Here is a 23256-nt window from a genome sequence, read left to right on the forward strand (position 1 = left end):
TCTAAAGGATAAGACAGAACATATGGCAAAGGACAAAAATAAGTTTCTGTCTGGCCTTGCAAATGTTGAGACACAAAGAGTGTTTGGCTTGGCCATGCCACAAGGCCACAAGGTCAAAGAGGGCCATGCCATGCAGCCGCCGTTCATGAAATCCTGCATGACATATTAAAAAATCCACAGGCTAAATTCATAAAACATATACTGGTTTGTTTAGATTATCCTAAAGCGCTTGCGCTGGGGAATTTATCTCGACTGGGGCAAACATCCAGAGAGTCTTCACGTTCAAAAGTCTTCTTCCTAGGCAGTGGCTCAACAATAGTGCTGTTAGCTTTTCTTTAGCCGCGTCCTCCATTTCTCTTGAATGTCCTCCATTTAGAGCATGACTCAAAGATGCATGTGTTTACATTTCTATGAGTACTCTTAGCTTTTTGTGGGTCGTATCATCCATTTCTCTCGGATGTCCTCCATTTTGAGCATGACTCAGGGGAGCATGAATCTACATTTCTATTAATGTTTTTGGCTTTTCTTTGGTTGTGTCCTCCATCCCTCTCTCTCCTGTGTCCTCCATTTTGAGCATGACTCAAAGAAGCATGGGTTTACATTTCTATGAATGTGTTTAGCTTTTCTTTGGTCGTGCCCTCCATTTTTCTCGAGTGTCCTCCATTTTGAGCACGACTCAGAGAAGCATGGGTCTACATTATTTTCTACGAGTGTTTTGATCTTTTCTTTGGTCGTGTCCTCCATTTTTCTGGAAAGTCCTCCATTTGGCGGTGCCCTGCTGCCCTCCTTTGCAGTGAGGACACCTCTGGCCAACCTTGCTCCAGCTGCTCATGGCTCGTCCCGAAAACAGCAGGGATTAAGAAACCTTGCCCGAGCAAATTATTCCACTGAGAAAGATTCTGGCGCAAGAAACCCAAAGTGACCCATCATCTCTAAGCAGCCACAAGAGCGGGAGTTTTCAAATCCAGAACTCCTCCAATGAGAATCGAGGGTCCTATCCTCCAGCCAATCAGAAGGCGAGGAGGCTTGGGGTATAAATAGGGCTACGAGCTGCCAAGGCTGGCAGTCCGCCGTTCGGAGGCTCAGAGTGAGGAGCTCTCTGATTCACACTGCAGAAATCATCCAGCTTGAAACCGGTTTAACTGCCCTGGCTCGATGATTCTTACCACCGAGAACGCTTTAGCTGCCCTAGTTCAGTGCTGCTAGGGAATTTTGATAACTACTTTTGTCAGACACCTAGCCTTCCCAGGATTCTCTAGCACTGAGTCAGGAAGTTAAAGCGATCTCAAACTGGATTTATTTCTGCCGTGTGTTTTGGACCAGACTCTTGGGCCAAAGCACACTGCAGGAATAGTCCAGTTTGAGACAGCTTTAACTGCTTTAACATTTTGTAGCACCTTAAAACTAGCAAATGTGTGGATTTTAGGATACATCTCTCGGAGTTGCTCTCGCTGCAACAAACTAACTTGGCTTCCTCTGTGGAAACAAGCCTTTCTGGTCATTCATAAAACACTGTCTTTGTTTCCCACTTTCATTTTGTGGAACAAACAACACTTCCCAGAATTCCATAGCATGGAGCCATGGCAGTTAAAGTGGTGTCAAACTGGATTATTTCTGCAGTGCAGATGCAGCCTGAGCAGGTAGTGTGGTTTGAGCATTGGACTAGGGTCCTAAACAGAAATATTCCTGTTTGAGTCTGCCCTGGCTCAGTGCTAGGGAATCCTGGGAATTGTAGTTTATTGTGGCACATAGGATAAATGTCTCGCCAAACTACAGTTCCCAAACTTCCCTAGCACTGAGCCAGGGCAGTTAAAGCAGTCTCAAACTGGATTATTTCTGCAGTGTATTTTGGACCCAGGACACTAGGGCTGCATCCACACTGTAATAATCAGTTTGACCCGCTTTAACTTCCATGGCTCAGTGCTATGGAGTTCTGGGAACTGGCTTGGTGAGACATTTTGCCTTCTCTGCCAGAGAGCTCTGGTGTCGCAACAAACTACAGTTCCCAGATTTCCACAGCACTCAGTTATGGCAGTTCAAGTAAGGTGAGACTGGCTTATTTCTGCAGTGCAGATGCAGCCTTGGAGACCAGGGTTCAAAGTCACACACTCTGTCAGGGGATGGCAATGGCAAATCTCTTATGAAACTTGCCAAGAAAATCCTATAGTAAGTTTACCTTAGGGTCTCCATGAATTGGAAATGACTTGAAAGCACACAATAGTGTCGGAAACATCCACACTGCCTCTGACTTCATGCCAGGCAGCCTTTGCTGATCCTATAATGGGGCTGTTGTAGTGGTTTGAGTGTTGGACTATGACTCTGGAGACCAGGGTTCGATTCCCACCCTACCATGAAACCCACTGGGTGATCTTGGGCAAGTCACACTCTCTCAGCCTCAGGGAGGCAATGGCAAACCTCTGAACAAATCTTGACAAGAAATCCTCATGACAGTCAGTTGCCATAAGCTGGAAATAATTGAAGGCACACAACAATAATAGTAGCCTCTTCAGTCACACTTAAAGGCCAGGGTAAAAAATGTGTGTTTGACTGCAGCTCTCATCATCTGTCACACTCATGGGAGTTACAATCCAATAACAGCTAGAGTCCAACAACACTAATTACCATCCTACTTTAGAAGCAAACATTTTGCTATGTGTGCCAACAAAACATGACAATTTCATCAGTCCCTTCCCTTGGGCTTATAGGAGTTGCAGTCCAGATTCTTGAGGGCCAAGTTTCTCACTCACTTCACTCAGTTGTCAGATATTGGAGCTGTTTTGCACACATTATCTGATCCCTTGAATATGCGAATGAACCATGACAGAGAAACCAACTTGTCACCTTTTATCTTAAATACAGGTGTCTCTGAAAGAAGAATCACTATACCTAACACAGGGATAATACCACAGCAAAGTAATGAGCTGATAGTACAGTCAGGCCTCCACATTTGCGACTTCGATTTTTGTGGATTTGATATGTTCACTTTAGAAATTGCTAGGTCCTCCAGAGAAATTCTGTGAGAAGTTGACCACAGAGTTGTGCTGGAGGACCTAGAGAGGTGCTATCTCATGTTTAAAAAGTAGTTTTGGGTTTTTTTTCAGGCTATGAGGCCCACAACCCTCCCCCCCAAAAAAACTATGGATGCCAGCCATGAAAGCCTTCGACTTCACATTTAAAAAGTAGTGTTTGCTTATTTGTGGTTTTCCTGCTTTCATGGGGGTCCTTTGCCCCTAATTCCAGCAAATGTGGAAGACCTGTATTTTAACCTTGACTTTGGCATCTAGCTGGATAAAATCTGACCTGTTTCAGCAATTTTCAGCTAATTTACCAATAAAACTGCTAAAGGACCTTCTCTGTGGTACACATTTTCTTGCCAACACTGGGCAGTAAAAGAAATATTGATGCCATTGATGGAGAACTATAGCTGGAGCCATCACTCTTTGCTAAATGTAGTCTGCTCCCTCCTCTTTGCAATGCAAACCCAAGGGACTCTGCCTGTTCCCTGGTTTTGTTCCCAAACCTTTGTGACTCAGAATTATGCAGGGGGCTGCTGATTTTAGTTCCTTACAGGGCAGCTATAGCATTGATCACCAGCTTTCTGTAACCAAGAACTTACTCTCCAGCCCTTTCCACCTGCAGAAATATTTAAAACAGTGGAAATAACATTTCCCTAAATATTTGTGCCAGACCAAGTGCATTACATCACACATCCAGGCAACATTCTTGTACCTTCATTTCCCCCACCATCTTGGGCAGCATTTAGAGTTGCTTCTGAACTGCCAGACTGACCAGAGACCTTCAACATGTGTGACCCTCGCACATAATATATAAAAGGTGTCATGGATTACTAATACTTGGCATGGTGGCTTGAATGTTGGAGATCAGGGTTCAATTCCAAGCTCAGCCATGAAAATTATGTTGAATCTAAATCCTTTAGAACAACAGGAAACTGTAAACACACATTCTGGATAGCAATTAAAATTTTGCAGGCTTTAATTCATCCACCACGTTTGGTTTGAGAATTGGACAACTCTGGAGAGCAGGTTTGAATCCCTGCTTGGCCATGATAACCCTCTGGGTGATCTTGGGCAAGTTGCACTCTCTCAGCCCTAGAGGATGGAAATAGCAAACCTCCTCTGAAGAAACTTGCCAACAGATATTAACACTCCCATTTAAATATATGTGGTCAATTAAATTCCAAATTAGGGGTGGGTTTGTGTGTGCATATTGCCCTCAGAAGACTGACAGCTACTCCTTTTGTGCAAAAATATAGACACAGGAGGACAGAGAAGCAAGGACAAAGTGTTGTGAATGCTTCTATTTAGCACTTTCATTCTGTCATGAAATCTTGCTACAGACAAGACCACCTTCTATGGCCATCATCATCTTCCCCAGCAGCTCACAGGCTATTTCCAAATGTAGTCAAAAACGGATGTTGAATTTGTCTGTATATCTAGTCCATGTCTGTGATATGATGTGCATGGATAGAATTCAGATTCCTTGCAATGCAAATTCATTTTATAAAAATGGTGGTCACAGGGAACGATTAAAAGTTACATGGGCTATATCAGATGTAGAAAAGTGGGACTGAAAAGAATTATCTAAGCAGGTGAATATTTAGATTCAATCAATTCCACAGTTACAATTGTCCCAATAATATTCCTCTGATTGAAATTATGTTTTCCTACAGTAAACAAAGTATCTTTGCATGGCTTGTTCTTCCCACTTGATCTGATAGGCAGCCCATATAAATTAAAACTTCTACCCATCCAGAGAGTAAAAAATGATTTCATTGTCACTAATACAATGCTATTTTGATTTGTTTCTTTCCTTCACAAATGGCAACTCTTTGAAGAATTACAGATTCACAAGCAGAAATTAAAGGAGAGGCATGACCAAATACAAACTTGTACCTGTCTCCCAAATGCAATCAAAGGCAATGCTCTCTTTTATAGATTTCTTCACATTGGGGATCTCAAATCAAAATGAATTGGTTGTTTGTCCCCCTGGCTACCTCTCCCACAACCCAAAATATTGATACAGATATTCAGTCACACAGATGATTGTAATACATCAAATATTTATTCTCATTCATAAGTCAATTATATTTCTCCTGTCAACAAAAAGCCACCAAAGTGACTGCAGGATATATATGTAGGGTGCAAAATGTTTGCATGCCACATATGCAAACACTAGCCTACTCAGCTCTATGACAGTGTGTAAACCAGTTCTCACCCCCAACTAAAAATCAGCATTACAAAATATTTACAGAAAGCCACAAAAACAGAACAGAACAACCGGATGATCAGCCATAAGTTCAGGAAACAGTTTACCAGTGTGTTCAGGTTCCTCAAATTTATTCTTTGCATCAACTAAAAAAGTACTCTAGGAGACAACAGCTTTTCCAGGAAACACAGATGCAACTGAGTCTTTCATAAAAGGGAGGGTAGGTGACTGTGTCTCTTTCCACTCCCTATAATGTTTCCCCTTTCTCCAACTTCCATCTCAAGTTAAATGGGATGGGAGACTACTCCTTGTCATGATATAAGGAGCTCTTCAACCGGATGCCACTATAACATGGAACCCCTAACACAGTATAGTTTGATCTCATCACAGAGGATACAAATGTTAATTGGGAATGGGTTGTCACAGTAACCCCTCCATTTCCTTCATGAAGGCTTCATACACATCATCCTTGGTCTGCACAGAAACAGGGGCAGAAGAGCCAACCTTAGGTGTTGTCTTGGTTATCTGAACAGAAGGTTCATCATCAGGTTTCCTTTGGGTGGAAGCAGCAGTCCCCTTGTTTTCTCGGCGGACCCGCAAAGCCGTGGGCACAAAGCGAGTGATCTCAGCCTTGGGGTTGGTGATCTGGGGCTTGGCACTGATCGTTGCAGTGGCTTTCTTCTCAATGGTAGCTGCGCTGGTGTCATCCGCCTTGGGGCGCTGGATCAAGCTGGGGGGAGCACTCAGTACCCCAGGGTTCGGAATGGGGGCTGGAGGGAATAATCCAGGTGGAGGCACCAGGGGAGGGCGTAACATGCCTGGACGTGGAGGGGGGATACCTGTGTGAAGAGAAAGCAGTTATCCCTCTGATCTTGGCTGAAGAACAATTTTTTGATTTTAAAAACTAAGTGTGATAGGGTCTTAAAGGTGTGTTGATTTGTTGAATTTTTTTTAATACTCTGTCTTTTAATGCAAGATATAAATTAATAAAATAGTAACAACAAGCCAGCCTTTAGTAGTTTGAGTGAAGGACTAGGATGCTGAGGCAATGGAGTTCAAATCCCTGCTTAGCCATGGAAACTGGATGACCTTGGGCAATTCACACTTGGAGGCTAAAAAAAATAAGACAATGGCAAGCCTGCTCTGAACAAATCTTGCACAGAAAATCCTGTGACAGATTTGCCTTAGGATTGTCCTAAAATGGAATAACATGAAAGCACATAACACCAGAAAATGAAGCAAATGATTACAGGTTAAAGGAAGGCAAAATATTATCTAAAATTATCCAAAGACCTTCTTTAGCTCATTTTCTGAGTAAATGCACATACAGACACACAAAATTTGTATGAAATTCCAGCAGATGGACTTAATAGTTCATAAAAAAATACTCCAACTATGTGACCCATTAAGTTTTCAATTTTGAGGTCAGTACTGAAGTCATAAGAAACAATAAAAGTACTGCCTCATGCTCTTGCAATTTAATGCAAAACGCGGTGGAGCATTTATTCTGCCTGACTAGACTAGTTCAAGTCCTCTGCTCTGCATTTTGTCCTCTACCTGGACCATCACTGGAAGGAGAAAAGACACCACACTGTTCAATCATAACATTACCTGGAGGAGCTGGAGGTGGCAGACGAGGTGGTGGGCCCCTTGGAGGAGGGCCAGGTGGGAGACCTGGTGGTGGACCAGGTGGAGGACCAGGTGGGCGTCCAGGGGGAGGTCCGGGTGGCAAGAGTCGTGGTAAAGGCCCACGCAGTCCAGGCAATCCTGGTGGCCTCAGGAATGGAGGAGCTCCTGAAAACATTAACAACACATTAGCTTACTTTTGAAAATAATGCTTTTTTGTGTGCCAGCTGCCAGCTATTATGCTTAGTTTAAAGCTGAAACAATGTTTTAAATATACTTTGCTCTCAGGCAAATGCTCAATGAAAGCAGTGATTAAATCGTACATCAATTTCACTTCTAGCCTCTCAACCAACTTTCACTGAACAAGTGCCTAAAGATAGACAAGACAGCATCCATCAGGTAGCATCCCTTATTTTGATGGCCACCCTAGTAGTGGCTTGATAACGAAATGGAATTTCAACCTTATGAGGAAGATAGCATTAGTTACCTTGCTACCATTCCAGTGAAGCTGGAGGAAAGCAATTACATTAGTCTTATTATTAAACTAATAATAGTTTAGTTTATAAACTATTATAAACCGATTATAAAAGCAAGACAACACTGGTGGTGTTTTAGGCTTGATTATGCACTCACCTGGAGGTGGACCAGGAGGAAGACCAGTAGGTGGCCCTGGAGGCCTCAGTGGTGGTGCAGGTGGTGGTCCAAGAGGAGGTGGCCCAGGCATGGGAGGTGCCTGTATCTGAGTTGGAGGAACAGGCTGAGGTGGAGGCTGCTGCTGTGGCTGGGCTGTCTGAGAGGGTGTCGATGATGAAGTCTCTGCATGGGACTCTTCTGTGCTTTGTTGCTGTGATGTATCTTCAGCATCAGAGTCCTCTTCATCATCATCATCCTCTTCTTCAGAATATTCTTCTATCTCTTTGCCTCCCTCAGGAATTTCCTGACCTGTAGGGAATGAATGCAGGCTCTGCCTTTATGATAGTGAGGGGCTTAAAGGGATACACATTAGACAGCAATCTAAGCAGACTTGAACGAGCTGAAGCTTCAGGGGGGGAAAGGAGGTATCTGCTCAAAGTTTGCAACAATGATTTCTTTGCTGTGCTTGAGATAATTAGATGCATGTAACATTTTTCTCCAAGTATGAGTTTATTAAAAAAAATCAAAGCACATGCTCTTTTAAAGCGGAAGTGGAAACTTTCAGGCCCTTTAGTTGTTGCTGACCTATGACTCCCATCACCCCTGCCCATTCTGCCCATACTGTCTGAGGCTAATGGGAATCAGAATTCAACACCACACAGAAGGCAGCAAGTTCTCCACTACAGCTTTAGACATTTTCTCCCCCTTATAAAAGATTACAATACTGCATTCAAGATCAAACATGGTTGTCGTTATGTAACAGCAACCAGGGAAATCCTAGCAGTATCAAAATTATTGGTGAGACTTGTAGGACAGGAAGGTATCATACTGCCATCCTGGAGATAAATATCCTCATCCCACCCCAAATCACATATTTGCATTTCAAGCCAAAGGCACAAGTGGAGGCTTCCCTGAAAAGCACACAAGTCTGCTCATTTACAGTATCTCTTTACAAACAACAACAACAAACCAAAACCCCATACATGTTAACTGTACTCACCCAACTAATGTGGTCTGTTCTTTGGCTTAGCCTTCCATAGGAATGCTGTCCTATTAACACCAACTTGGACAAATAATTGGTCACATTTTCAAAAAAGTCATCATGTCCTTGAATGGTGACTTAAAAGAAAATTCCAATACCCTATACAGTGTAAATGCTATTGACTAATAAGAGTCAGTGTGGTGTAGTGCAACACTACTCAAAGTGGTAGTCCATGGAATGATCTTGATCCACAAGCCACCAGCTACCAGTCCTTGGTGAGTTTTTGAAAAGAAAGGAATCAACTGTAGCCCTTGGGCACAAATACTGAAACAGTTCCTTGCACACTAGGGAGAAAAGGCAGGAACTACCATTCTGTTCTAAGGGTCAACAAAGCCAAATCAAAATAATTGTTTCATATGATAAATGCAGTGACATTTAGCCATTCCCTTATAAATTCTTTATTTGGGATGCTTATGATGGGATGCATCATGGACATGTGGTGAGCATAGTAACATGGATGGCAGACATGTGCTGTCCTTCTGGAAATGCAATGGGTTGTCTTATTAAAAGGATCTTCTAACCCAGAAAGCTTACTTCCACAAAAGACAAGAGGTCACACTCCCAAACCAAACTGATACTCAGAAAAAATGAAGACTTGCCACAGTTTTTTTTTCCTTCAAGGTCTGGTTTAACCATTCTATAAAGCAGTTCTAATATTTTCAAACTTAATTCCACAATGACAATGTATGTATTTTAAAAGAAAAGCTAGGATGTTCATGAGTCTTATCACATCTACAGTGCCAAAAACAACCTAAGATGTGAAAAAGATTTGTAACTGGTGCTTGAAAAACTAGCTAGAGCTGCCTTATGGACTGAACAGATGGCGTACCTGCGATGCTTGGATTTGTTTAATCATCTACTGCAATGATCCTCAAGATCACTATTCTGTAGGCAGCAACGGCCTATGGGCGTTTGTCAACTCATAGCTCCCACCAGCATCCCCATAACAAGGCAGAGAAAAACATGAGGGCATTCTTTAACCTGAATTGTTTTTTATATTCAAACTAGTAATCTGAGGAACGGCCACTACTACATGAAAACACCAGTTAGAAGTCACTGCTTTAATACAAACATGCAATATACAAACAAACCAATCATGTTCATTTTCTTTTATAAGCACATACTGAATACTCAATGCAAAGGATTATTTAATAATGGCCCAAGACAGACAAGCCAAAAGGACCTCCTGAACTAGGCCTGAGGAGGAGTGGATTCTTCCTGCTCCTTTTTGGCCTGGTTATTTTGGAAAGACATGTACATCAGCAGAGTTTCCCGCCAGGTTCATCAAGCATCATAGAATCATAGAGTTGGAAAAGACCACAAGGGCCAACCAGTCCAACCCCCTGTCATGCAGGAACTCGCAGTCAAAGCATACCCGACAGATGGCCATCCAGCCTCTGCTTAAAGACCTCCAAGGAAGGAGACTCCACTACACACTGAGGGAGTGTGTTCCACTGTCAAACAGCCCTGTCAGGAAGTGCCTCCTAATGTTGAGGTGGAATCTGTTTTCCTGTAGCTTGCATCCATTGTTCCAGGTCCTGTTCTCTAGAACAGCAGAAATTACGCTTGCTCCCTCCTCAATATGACATCCCTTCAAATATTTAAACAGGGCTATCATATCACCTCTTAACCTTCTCTTCTCCGGGCTATACATCCCCATCTCCCTAAGTCGTTCCTCATAAGGCATGGTTTCCAGACATCAAAACACTACGCCCCGAATGCAGTGGGAAACTGTGTCATTTGGCTCATCTGTTTCAGGCCAATGAGAGTTTCTTCCTCCATGCAAGCATACGTTAATAGCATGCATCAAATAAATGAATTTAAATGAAATGTAAAATAAATAAAACAGGGAGTGTGAGAAGACCTAAGAAAAATCAATGTTTCTTTACCAGCCATCCGTAACATCATGGCTTGAAGTGGAGTAAGCTCCTTCATGTTCTTTTTCTTCTTCCGTGATTTTCCAGGAATGTCAGCAAACCGTACACTATGACCTGCAGATATGTGACCAAGGATTAGCATTTGATTAGATTTTAGAATGTTCCAACATTAACTAACATTCCCAGAGACAGGCAGTTAGATTTTTGCATATCCACTGTGAAAGCTAAACACTTTTGCTAGAACAATGTACACCAATTCATAGCAATTAAGACAACCAGTAGAATATAGGTGGGCAACGTGTTGACCATGGACAGGACGAAGTCCAACACAGCTCACAATCACAAGCCTCCCAATCTGGGAGAATTTCACCATGGGGGAGAATATCACTATGTCCCCCCCCCCCTGTGCTTTTTAGGTGAGGTTATGTTTGGGGGGGGGGTTCAAAAAACAAAGTGATTTCTTGTACTTTCAGTTTCAAAAGAAAGCTCCTATTTGGCCTAAAAATATATTATGGAGCAAAAATGTCTTTGACAGTATTTCTAAAAATGAATGTTAAAAACTAGAAAAGCCCCTCACGCCCTTTAGAGGCGTTTTTTCAGTTTTAAAAGAACAGATTTGGTTTTTGTTTGTTTTTTAAATGGGATCTAAGGCATATGCCCCTGCAAGGTCCAGCAGAAGGCATGTATAGCTCCTGACCTTGGGAAGTCGCCCACCTCTGCAGTAGAAAGAGTAGTGTATTTTTCAAAAATTTGAAAGGCATTAGTAAAATCACTAAAGAGTTGGGCTGCCATTAGGCACATGGGCCACCTTTTGTTAATATATAAAGCACTAAACAACCACACAATTATGACAGTCTACCAAAGTAGCAAGATGACGATGACAATGAAAATATTTATTTATATCCTTTTCCCCAAAAATTGGGATACAAAGTGGCTTACAAATAAAAAAACAATATAGTTAAAACATACAAAATGGGCATTAAAATAGAATTAAACTAATTTAGTATTAAAGCACATCACTAATTAAAACTGTTTAAAAACAGTGCATATTAAAACAGTTAAAAATCCTAAAACATTAAAACAATAAAAATGAAACTATATATACAGATTTTTAAAATCTTCAAATCTAGCACCACAGAGGATTAAATGCCCAACCTCAACCATCAGTAAAGACTTGGCAGCACAAAAGTATTTTAACTTGCTGCCAAAAGGATAGCAAGGACAGGGCCATTTTGTCCTTTCTGGGGTTGGCGTTCCAAAGTCAGGGAGCAGCAACCAAGAAGAGGGCCTCCCCAGATGATCTTAAAACACTGATGAGCTCACACAGGAAGAGATGGTTCCTCAAATAGCCTGGACCTAAGCCACTCTGAACTGTGTCTGGAAAAGGACCGACAGCCAGTGGAGCTGTTGCAACAAGCAAGTTGTATGCTCAGTAGCCAGCCCTATTAACAACCTGGTTGCAACTCCTTGGGGCAGCTGATGTTTCTGAGCACTTTTCAAAGGGAGCCCCTTTTAACATATTATTAAAAGATTCCTAAAATATTATAGGAATTACACATGTTCACACACAGTGTAAGGCCTTACCAGAAAGCTTATAATGGCATAAAACAAAAAGGTTATGATAGGAAAAGAGCAGATTCCAATACTATTCTTACTTAAAATTACATAACTGCTCTACTGACCAGGTGCAATGGCCACCAGGGAGAAGAGGAGCCAAATCACTATTGATCCCAGGGAGGCCAGCAAGGTGGACTTCACTGTCCTACCGCTTCTTTTGATGCAACCAGGTGGAATACATACTCCACTTACATGCCATCAGAGAGGTCAAGGGCAACTAAGTACTTTGTTTTTCAAAACAAAATCTTCACTATTATACCTGCAGTACAGGACTGAAAGGCAACCAATGAAGACTTTCATAGCAATTCAGATGTAGAGGGAGCCTGGGCAGTCTCCAACAGAGGGCTTTTAGCTGTAACTTCAGCTGTGGGGGTATAGCAGAGTCCACTCTCCAAAGCAACGTACCTGATTTCTTGTCTTCACCGCCCTCCCTTTCAGCATTGTCATCATGATGCATGAACTCCTCCCCTTCGCTGTCTGCATCACTTCTGTCACTATCGCTATCATCAGTAGTGTCATCATGCTTGTCCTGATCCATGTCTTCAGGGTACCCTTCATCTTCACTGGTACTGGAAGCCTCTTCATCATGCCCTCGTGGCCCTGAGGAGTTCAGATACAAGGCCATCCGGAAAAATCAGTAATATAGTATGTTCAGTTTCCCTTTTCCTGTAGTAACTTTTAGGCAAGGGAAGTCACTTACCTGTTTCTGGACTATAAGATATCTCCTCATCTCTCCTCCGAGGGGCCATCTCTATGGTGAATCCTGCTTTGCGACCATACATCTGCAAGACCTGAGGAGGTGGCGGCCCTGGTGGAGGTCCAGGAGGCTTTCTACCTGGAGGTAAACGAGGAACACCATGCCCAGGGGGTGGGAGGATGGTAACAGGCCGGACAGGAGGTCTAGGAGTAAAGGTTTGGGGGGAAAACACCGAGTTAAGGATTTTTTAACCTTTAAGTCTGTACTGCTCCATGTCTTTCACAAAATCTGATATATCAGAGCTAAATATGAATAAGCCAATTTGCACAGGATTTATGCATCTCAGCTCCTTGCAACACATCCATGAGAAGGACAAAATCATTCACTTGTTTTCAATCAACTATAGATTGTTATTAATTTCAAATCAGAAACTCTGGCTATGTCAACTAAACTCTATTGAATCAAGCCAGTCTGAAACTAAAGGTTACACAACCAGTTTGCCTGAACTGAACTGAAAACAGGAGACATCCCTCTAATCTCCTTAGAGTTACAATAAAAGAGAAGAGGTGGACCATATGACCTTGAACTGGACACAAATGCAATCCCAATCAGTAAGCTGTGATCACTCTGAAAATGGACAACAGATACAGACAACCAGGTATTCTGATCCTGCCCTTAAAATCTACACAATTAAAAATGCATCCAACATACAGTCAGCCCACACTATACGTGGGCTTCCCTTACACAGCTTTCAGCTTATGCAGAAGTCGCGGTACAATTCAATGAATGGTGCATGTGCCACATGCACATGCCCCATTGTTCTCAATGGGACGCTAGCATATGCGGTCCGGAATGGATCCCCCATGTAAGGGAAGGGCTGAATGTATCTAAAAATATTTTATAGCCAACAAATACGAAACTGGGAGGATTGTGTTAATCATACACATTCATATATTAAGATGCTTAGTCTGTTCAAAATGTTTACAGCTAAATTTAAACATAGACAAATATAAAATCAACAATAAGAAAGAAAATTATCTGTAAATGCTTTATAGAAGCAAATGCTCAAATGACACTTTAAAACAGAGGTTTGCAATAGTGGAAAGCTAGGGAGCTGCATTAGCCTTGGATGGCTGCACCATCTTATCACACCCCCTCACATAAACAATTTAAAATTCTTTTTGCCCCAAGTGGCCTTCAAGGGGTGGAAGCATTCTACCATGTTTTCAGCACCCCAGGCCACGGTAGGCACAAGAGGCCTTTTTAAACAGGAAATGAGCAGAAGTAGTCCTACTCATTTCCTGTTTTTAAAAAGGGGTCCTCCTAAACCTAAAATAGCCCAGGGGTAGAACACTGCAAAAATGCCCACCCAGAAGGCTTTCTGGAGCAACATTTTTGGAAGAAAAAATATATATTTATTTTCTACCCCTGGGGTGCCTTGGGAAGGTGACACTTTCCCCACCACTGCTTTCAAGAAGCAGCAAAGATGAACTGGGAACTAAAAAAAAACCCAATAAAACCACACTACAGAGCCACTTCATGCTTTGTACACCTTCCACTAGGAAGCCACACACAAAAATGTTCATGTATAATCATGTCAATAGGGGCAAGGGGAGTATTTGTAAACCCCTTTCTGTGCGTGCTAATCCACATGCACAGAGAGCTTCCTCCATGGACAAAAACCTCAGAAAATAGCAAGTACTGTAGGAGACTACGACCAATTTATTTTATCTCATCTCTTATCCCCACAGCACAGAGTGGGCAAGGCAAGTGGCAATAAGGAAAAGGACCTCCAGGATTTGGGCAGAGAGGTGTTCACTATACTGGGATCATGTTTTATTGCCAGTCAGCTGAAGAGAGCTGGATGCAAAACCAAAACTGGCTGAGCCTCTGCCCCAGTTTTTGGCTGCTTGTTTAATGGCCACTGACAATAATTCCAGCTAGCCTGCAGTTTGCATTTTTCTCCACTGGCAAGAGAACTGTTCACAGCAAGGACAAAAAGCTAAACACAAGTATAATTCAATTTATATTCCTCTAATGTCTCTGCTTCTGCCCTAGATTTGATCTGCAGGCATGAGTTTCCTGCACAAGCAGGCATCCTGAAAGATGCTGCAGTGCATTTCTTGTGCTTTAAACCACAGCAGCCTTCACTAACCTGATACATTCCAGATGTCTTGGACTACAATCTCTACCATCTCCATCCAGCACAGCCACTAACCATGCTGGTTGGAAATGCTGAAGGTTTTATTCCAATACATGTGAAGGGCACTGGGTTGGAGGAATGCTGATCTACATGTTCAGTACCACCATTCCACTACATGGACAAAAATTCAGCTGGCAAATACACAAGTTATATGATTAAAATACCTCTTGAAGCACAAAAGCATATGAGAGCACAACTGCAATGCAGAGTTCTAAACCATTCAGCACTTCTGTCCTCTATTATGTCCTTCCTTCTTACCCATAGGCTGATGTCTTTTTAAGAATAGAGGGAGGCTGGGCTCCTGGTAGAGGGATGTCCTGAATGAGGATATTGGAAGGGGCATGAGGCATATCTGGCAGAGGGATACTCTCCACTTCAACATGCTGAGCATTCTGTAAGAGATTAAAATGCCCCTTTGGTTAACCTTCAGGAGATGGCAGGCAACAGTCTTCTTACTGATATAAGATACTATGAGAGATCTGTAAATCACTTTAAGTCACTTTAAATTTAATGTAAATCACGTTAAATACTATATTTCTATTACTTTTGGGGAAATGAATACAGAAAGTATTAACAGCAGCCATCAAAAGTGAAAAACAACAAGCACCTTCAAAACCTTCTTTTCTATACAGATTTCACCCAGAGGAAAAGAGATGATAGCTGGTCTAAACAAAAACAGTAATAGTTTTGTTTTCCATGAAAAGACCTCATTTCAGTATCAAAACAGAATGGACAACACATTAATCCATCTCACCACCCATAAGAATTGGAACCAATAAAAAAGATGATACAAGTGACTGTAACAAAACTGGGGTAACTAGAAAACGTCAAGTAACAAGTACTATTAAGCACTAAGATACATGCAAACTTAAGAAAGTGTGGCAATCCAAGAGCAAAGGCAGCATGGTTGTTTTGACAGAGGTTTAACTCTCTTCAGTCAGTCACAGGATGGTCTCAACAAGGCTAAAAAGCAAGAATAATAATCCTGGTTTACCTTATCAGATGATAAGAGACATTCTAGTGCTACTTTAAATAAATTATAGCAGTATACATCAGAAAGAGGAAATAGGAAGCAACCATCTATTGGATCAAATAGGACAGACCACTACCAGGATCAAAACCATTTCCTGGTGTGGCTTATCACTACAGATCTTCATTATGCAGCAGCATAAAATTCTTAGTATCTAATTATGCTCTGCTTTCAGTTTATGGAATGCTTTTTTTAAAAAAAAATCTCTCTACACTGTTTATTAAGTTATTGACGTTTTATAAGTGACAACTGCAACAGCCTTCATAATATTAATTTTCTCTACTGAGGCCTAGTTCATACATGCAAACAGCAAGGCAACTGCCTGCAACACAAGTGGATAGAATAAGGAATGAAATGATCTCAGTCTTGCCAATAAATCCTGGGACTGGAAAAGGAGTGAGAACTCTGTTGGAGGCTAGGTTACAATACTATATGGGAAGCTGCTTCAGAACAACATTTATGCAGCTTCACGTAAAAGGCTAATGACATGATCTGTACACTCTGCAAGAAGATAGGTATATATTCTTACCACGCTAGGGCTGAGAAGCACCTAAGGAACTGGTCTTGCCATATGCATACACAATCAGAAAGCAAAAAAGCTAAATTACAACCAGTGCTGTTCGAAACTAATAAGGGTACCTACCTTCACAGCATCAAAGTACTGGCTGAGTTGAGATCTCTTTTGCTCATATTCCACTTCTAGCTTGCGCAATTCCTTATAGATGTCTGGATTCTCCTTTTCATAAAGTCGCAGGATACGCTCGAAGGTCTCACGCAGTTTTTTGCGCTTGTCCTTCAACACCTTCTCATTGAGCTGTGGTTGCTGTACTGGGTTAAACTCTGATCCAGTATTATCAGGATTTGAACAGCCACACAGAGAAAAAGAGAATTTTACAAGTGAAACCTGAGTAAGCAATCATTCTTACTTTCCCTTCTTCTTACTGCACCAACTTCTTAAGAAAAGGGCATATACATAAACTGTGAAATTCTTCCAAGGTTCTGACTAAGAACAAGTAAGTACAAAAGTAAGGATGTTAGTGCCACATGCCTTTACAACAAGAATCTGCAGGTAACCCAGTCCATTTCTTATGCAGTCTTCTATTTCAGAAAACAGTTTAGCAACTTTTTATTTATTAAAAAAATACAGTGAAAAAATACTAACTGGGACCAGTTATTAGGAACACATTGTGCTAATGCTTAAAGAACTTAACTGATTCCCACATCTTTTTTGAGCACAATTTAAAATGCTGGTGATTTCAAAAGCATTACATGACTTGGTATGCAAGCAGTGGAAGGAACCCGTCTCCACATCAGTCAGCTCATAAGAAGATAAATTCTGATAATGCAGGTGTTCCCCACCATATAAGGCTTTAAAAACGTAACTATTGATAAGAGAAAGTATTTTCAGTTGTGGCACCTCATTTGTAGAACACTTTTCCCAGGAAGACTCAGCTAACCCCTACCGTGATGTCAGGCTAAGACCAAGAGGGGAACCTGAATTTGACTACAATTTCCCTTTAAAATGTTTCTAAATTGTTTTAACTACCACTCTACTGGCTATCTTAAGAACTGCTGACGAATTTTACAAAACTATAGAGGCTCTTTTTTATGTAGTTTTTAAAAAAACTTTACAATCTTTGAAGAGTAGCATGTCAGTCCTTTAGGGGAAAATGCTACATTCTTGTTTAAAATAATTAGCCATGTATTATCTGATATCATCTGTGAAATTTGTTATCCTAATTCCTCATTCCTGAAAATCTATCTTCCCATTTTCCTTCTTAACTCAGGTTGCAAAAAGAATAGTATCACACTGACCCATTTCATCAAGTTTTTCCATGTCCCGAATTATTTGTTTGGGATCTTTCATCTTTAGGACTGCTGCTCGCACCATCATGCGTTGCTTCTTGTTCTGAACTCACCAGAATATAAAAAACAGTGAAAAGCATGGCTTAATCTTTATTAATCAATATAATAATTGAAACAGATATGATTTCCTAATTTTGACTCTGATATCTTCTAAACTGGAAAAACAAAAGGACTTAACATTTAGTGAGAATCTCATTTACTTCTTTGTAAGTGCACCACATGTATACATCAAGGGTAGGTTTGATGGCTAAAATTGGAGATTTTTATATGGCCCATGGATAAGTCAAGAGTAAAACTTAGAGGAATGAAACAGAGTAAAAAAGTAAAAAGAGAATGGGGTTAAAATCCAATTTGCCCAACAAAATAAAATCTTAGAGCATGAGTGGAAAGACAGCTCTACTGTTGCCATGGTGTCCCTCCTCACCAGAGGATATCAAAGCTGTCTCCATCATAGGCAATGCAGAGCTGTGTCACAAAAGCAAGAGAAAAGAGTGCACTCGAGGAAGGTGTGAACCCAATACAGATGTGTTTGAGGTGTGGACCAGATGTAAATACACCCCATTTCACAGACGTAGGAACCAACCATGTCCCCAAGGCTCAGGCCTTGAACAGTAGAATGACCACATGGTGCATTCAACATGAGTAGAATGTCCCTTAGTCTCCCCTCCTCAATCTCATCCTAGCCTTCCCTCTCTGTGGTTGCCTTTGCAGTCAGTTGTTGCTGGAGCATGCACAGCACTTCTCTAGAGCCAGACTGGGGTGACAGGGGGAGCAACTACAATAAACTGAGCGTGGAAGGCCCTTTTAGTGTAGGATTAAAATAGGTCTCTTTCCAATCCAGGCTCCCTTTCTCTGCTAGTAACCAGAACCTACCCATATCCACTTCTGCTTTATGAAAGAACAAACAGAAACCCTATAGCCAGGCATGCTCTCCAGAGGCAGAGGAGCACGAAGAACTGGCAGCCAGGGTTTGGCACCACCAAACTTTTAACAAGAGAAAAAAACATGGGGGAGAGGCAGACTGTGGTTGGGATGGGACCCATCCCTGCAGTGCAAAGGGCTCAGTAGCAGCACACTCTGGCTGCCAGTTCTTCATGCTCCCCTGTCTCTGGGGCGCATGCTAGCCACCATGCTGTGGCATTTCTGTTCACTCCTTGGGTACAAGGTCAGTTCCGAGGTCTGTGAGATGTGAGGAGGGGAGAAGGTACTCACCAGGCCATCCCAACCACATTTGATCTCCCCTTTCCCCAGTGTGCTTTTTTCCCATGGATTGACCCATGAATAAATCAACCCAAGGTTTTTTTTTGAGTTGGTATTTTGACTAAAATTTCTTGACTTATAAATGAGTATATGCAGTAATACGCACACATATTTCTGTGCAGTTTACACAATCTCGGTGGTTCTGTAGGTTTTACACTACTGGCTTCCTACTGTTATATATTTCTCTCTTTCTTTAGCTAAACAACACTAAGTTATCAAGACTGAACTACAAGAAGAGAACAATTATCCACTGAAGAAAGATGAATACACAACAACAAAATATTAATGGTCTCACAACACTAACCTTGAATACCATTTCTGAAACATAATTAAATGAATGGACAAACAAGTTTTAGGGAATAAAAGGCTGATCAACTAAGGCATGCAAACATTACTTTAACACTATCACATGGGTACATGGGAGTGCCAGTCTGCGCTTTTTGGTATTATTAAGGGAATGATCTCTCACCTTCTTCAGCTCCCTCTTTCGGGCCTCCTTGCCTGCAAAGATACAAACAATCTGAAAAAGCTGATCAGTTTCAGATCCAGTACTTGCAACCTTTGGGCAACAATCTTCACCCTGTTTACTAGGAAATTACTCTCATACAATTCAGTGGAACTTACTTCAACATAAACCTAAAACCAGACTGATACCCTTCCAGCAGGACCCATAAGAAATATAACTGAGGGGATGAGGTCATGTTTATTCAGATGAAAGAGTAATCTGCAATCCTTTCTTAGACTTTATCATTTATATTTACCCAAATATGTCAATTAAATCATTACAGTTTCTAAATACAGAGACAGTCACCACAGAGGAAAATATATAATTATCATTATCATAATCATCATTTATTTATATAGCACCATGGCACTATATATGTTTTTTAAAACTACCAAAAAAAAAACAACTCCTAGTTTCCTGCCATCAGGCTTACAATCTAATTAAGACACGACATAATATGAAAAGAGAATGGCAGTGTGGGAGGAGATAATATGAAAAGAGAATGGCAGTGTGGGAGGAGATTAAGTCCAGCAGATACTGTCTCTTCTTCTCTCCCTCCGCAGCCAGGGCAGCGGCAGTTGGAATGGAGGGAAGAGCCTTTCATCTGCTTCTGGGACTAGGTACTGTATAATGGAACTGTGCCTGCCTCTTCTCTCCCTTGGGGTCAGAGCAGTGGCAGTTGGAATGGAGGAGACTATATCAACACTATGAACAACTTAATTTACTTGCAGTGGAAAACTCACTCAAGCACAGTTTCAAATATGTGTTCCTGAAAAGTAATAATTTCCCTGCAAGAAGTATCAGCTTTGTTCATATACAGCAAGATATGTCATTCACAGCCTCTGAAAGTATTTTGCTACAATGTTAAAGTGCTCTTGCAAGCTGATTACAGATTTGTCCAATTTTCATGAGGTGGAAGATGTTAAACATTGCCTCACTCACTCTGAACAGTTCATTTATCACAATGGTTCCCAATCTTTCTAATGCCGTGACCCTTTAATACAGTTCCTCATGTTGTGGTGACCCCCAACCATACAATTATTTTAATTGCTACGTGCAAATATGTGTTTTCCGATGGTCTTAGGCGACCCCTGTGAAAAAGCTGTTCGACCCCCAAAGGGGTCCCGACCCACAGGTTGGGAACCACTGATTTATCTTTTCCCCAAACTGTCTTTAAGGGTTAAGTAACTTACCACTGAAGATAATGTCTATTTTGCAGACACAGACAACTTGGATCATGTTCATGGTAGAGCAAAATACATTTGTATTCCACCAAGAAAATACTAACTTTAATGAAATACATCATACAGGTGGTTCTTGTATGATTTCTGTACGTAATACAAACACTTCCAAACAGTCTCTATCACAGGGATAAGAGAAGTGCAGGACACATGCTCCGATGTTCTTTTCTAAACACATTTAAAAAGCTGGGTTAAAAAAGCTCCCAAAATACACAAAACAGCTGAAACACACAGACAATAATAGCAGTGTTCCTCAAGAGACCCCAAACGCCACCACCACAAAAATGTGAAATCAGTGCGATGGACACAAAAGTCATGAGAAGTCACATTGATTTCTAGATGATTTCAGGACAGTGTGGCCCATCCAAGGTGTAAAAATAAGTCCCAGCACCTGCTGTACTTAACATCTGATATATATACAAGATGCTTTCATATTTCAAACTCCCCTTAAAAATCCTTGACATTCATCATCACCCCACTATTATTTCATACCGCTCCCATTTTGTTCTAGTGAAACCATATATGTAACATATTTGCTAAAGTCTTAAAGCAGTATGTGACAACTTTTTAAATGTTTAACACCTCTCAACCACTGCCTGGCTTTAAAAAGGAAAGGGCAGCTTTCTGGATACTTACGAGCTTGGTCCGTGGGATTCATGAACTTCCCACTCTTGGTGGAAGATGTGGATCTTCGGCCCATTTTGACAGCTTGTTTCTCTTACACTTCCGATGACTGATCTAGACCAAAAGGGGGAAACAAATGCTTTACAGTCTTACCAATATTATCAGATCCCTTCTATTCCTACTTCTTCCTTGAACCATACCTCCTCTGCCCAAGGACCACTTTAAAGCGTGTTGCTCTGTGCCTTCAAGTCGTTTCCAACTTATGGTGACCCAAATCAGGGTTTTCTTGGCAAGATTTGTTCAGAGGAGGTTTGCCACTGCCTTCCTCTAAGGCTGAGACAGCATGACTTTGGCTAAGCTCACCCAGTGGGTTTCAATGGCTATGTTCGGAAATGAACCCTCGTCTCCAAAGTCATAGTCCAAAACCCAAACCACCATGTCATGCTGGCTCTCATATATTTTGGCCAATGGTCATACAAGACCAGCTGCCATAACAAGCAATGGCCATCACAAATAACTGATAACTCATTTATCTGAATGCCATGTTATTTCTTTTTATCCTACTAATAGTTATTTTATATGTCTGCTGAGTTGAAGACGAATTTGTTTTAGGGAGGCATTCCACAGTACTGGCTGTTAATCTGCCACAATGCTTATGTGTTCGTTGTATACTTGCTGTGTTATTTTAGAGGCGTTTTCATTTTGTACGCTGACGTTTTAGACTGTACGCCATGTGGCGGGTTTTTCATTATCTGTTGTTGCTATTTTATTGTATTTTGATTTTGATTCCTACTATGTAAAGCGCTGTGCAAATTTCACAGCACCCTATAAATAAATGTTAATAAAGATGATGATGATGATAATAATGTTGCTCCTTATTATCCTCCTATCAGCTGAAGTTGCTTGGTTTTGTCAAATAGTAAGATCTGATCTGAAGAGGAGTAACACCACATTTTCAGGACGCGGGGCCCAAACAGACAGGCCAAAATAAAGCTGCTTCGGATCACTTTGGAGGTATGCTGTTTAAATGCTAAGAGGCAAGAAGCTGCACCAAAGACACACTCCAGTCCTAAGGAACCTATCTGCGCATGTCTGAATGAATAAGAGCAACTACTAAAGACCACCAGAACGTTACTCCACTGGGGCTGCATTTGGCACTGCTTTAACTGCCCTGGCTCAATGCTAGGGAATTCTGGGAACTGCAGTTTTGTTGGACATTTAGCCTCCTCTGTCAGAAAGAGCTCTGGCGCCACAACAAACTACAACCACCAAGGCTGCATCCACACTGGAGAATTAACCCGGTTTGGCAGCGCTTTGACTCTCTGTCTGGCTCAAAGGCTATGGAATTCTGGGAGTTGGAGTATGTTCTCGGGCTCTGGGCCCACAACAAACTCCAACTCCCAGAATTCCATAGCCTTGAGCCAGAAAAGAGTCAAAGCGCTGCCAACACGGGTTATTTCCCCAGTGTGGATGCAGCCCGGGATTCTCTAGCACTGAGCCAGGGCAGTTAAAGCGGTCTCAAACCGGGTTATTTCTCCAATGCGGATGCAGCCATAGAGGATCCTACCTTCACTACAATGGGAATCCCACAAGAAAGGCCCTTCAAAGCCGGGACCCTTAAGCGAGGCTGGCGACGAGCAAAGCCCCCGCCGAAGCGCCTCTCGAAGGGATGCTCTTAGCCCCGCCGCCGCCGCCGCATTCCTTCCAGGGACTAAAAGGCGGCCCTACCAACGCCGCTCCTCCTCTAAAGCCCGCGCCTAAAAGCCGCCATCTTGAAAAGCCGCTGGACCTCGCAGCAGCGACAGGAAC

The 23256-nt window shown here is 41.8% G+C and overlaps 1 protein-coding gene across 2 annotated transcripts; it reads right to left on the minus strand.

Annotated features, from left to right (window-relative positions):
* Positions 1-5063: 5063 nt before the first annotated feature.
* Positions 5064-23251, minus strand: WBP11 (WW domain binding protein 11). 2 transcript variants are annotated; one of them, XM_089523811.1, is made up of 12 exons: positions 23015-23251; positions 21460-21561; positions 19547-19578; positions 17767-17860; positions 16595-16791; positions 15180-15313; positions 12722-12921; positions 12427-12621; positions 10417-10518; positions 7486-7794; positions 6838-7020; positions 5064-6065 (listed from the first exon to the last, which is right to left on the minus strand). In XM_089523811.1, the coding sequence occupies exons 2-12, from the start codon at positions 21521-21523 to the stop codon at positions 5647-5649; spliced, it is 1929 nt and encodes a 642-aa protein (XP_089379937.1). In that variant the 5' UTR covers positions 21524-21561; positions 23015-23251; the 3' UTR covers positions 5064-5646. The 2 variants fall into 2 exon arrangements, with proteins under 2 accessions (XP_089379937.1, XP_089379938.1); XM_089523812.1 differs by lacking the exons at positions 19547-19578; positions 23015-23251 and having other exon boundaries at positions 21460-21547.
* Positions 23252-23256: the final 5 nt, after the last annotated feature.

Source organism: Sceloporus occidentalis, unplaced genomic scaffold (genome assembly GCF_023333645.1).
Source record: "Sceloporus occidentalis isolate IW3139 unplaced genomic scaffold, rSceOcc1.0.p SCAF_5, whole genome shotgun sequence".
Taxonomy (NCBI): Eukaryota; Metazoa; Chordata; class Lepidosauria; order Squamata; family Phrynosomatidae; genus Sceloporus; species Sceloporus occidentalis.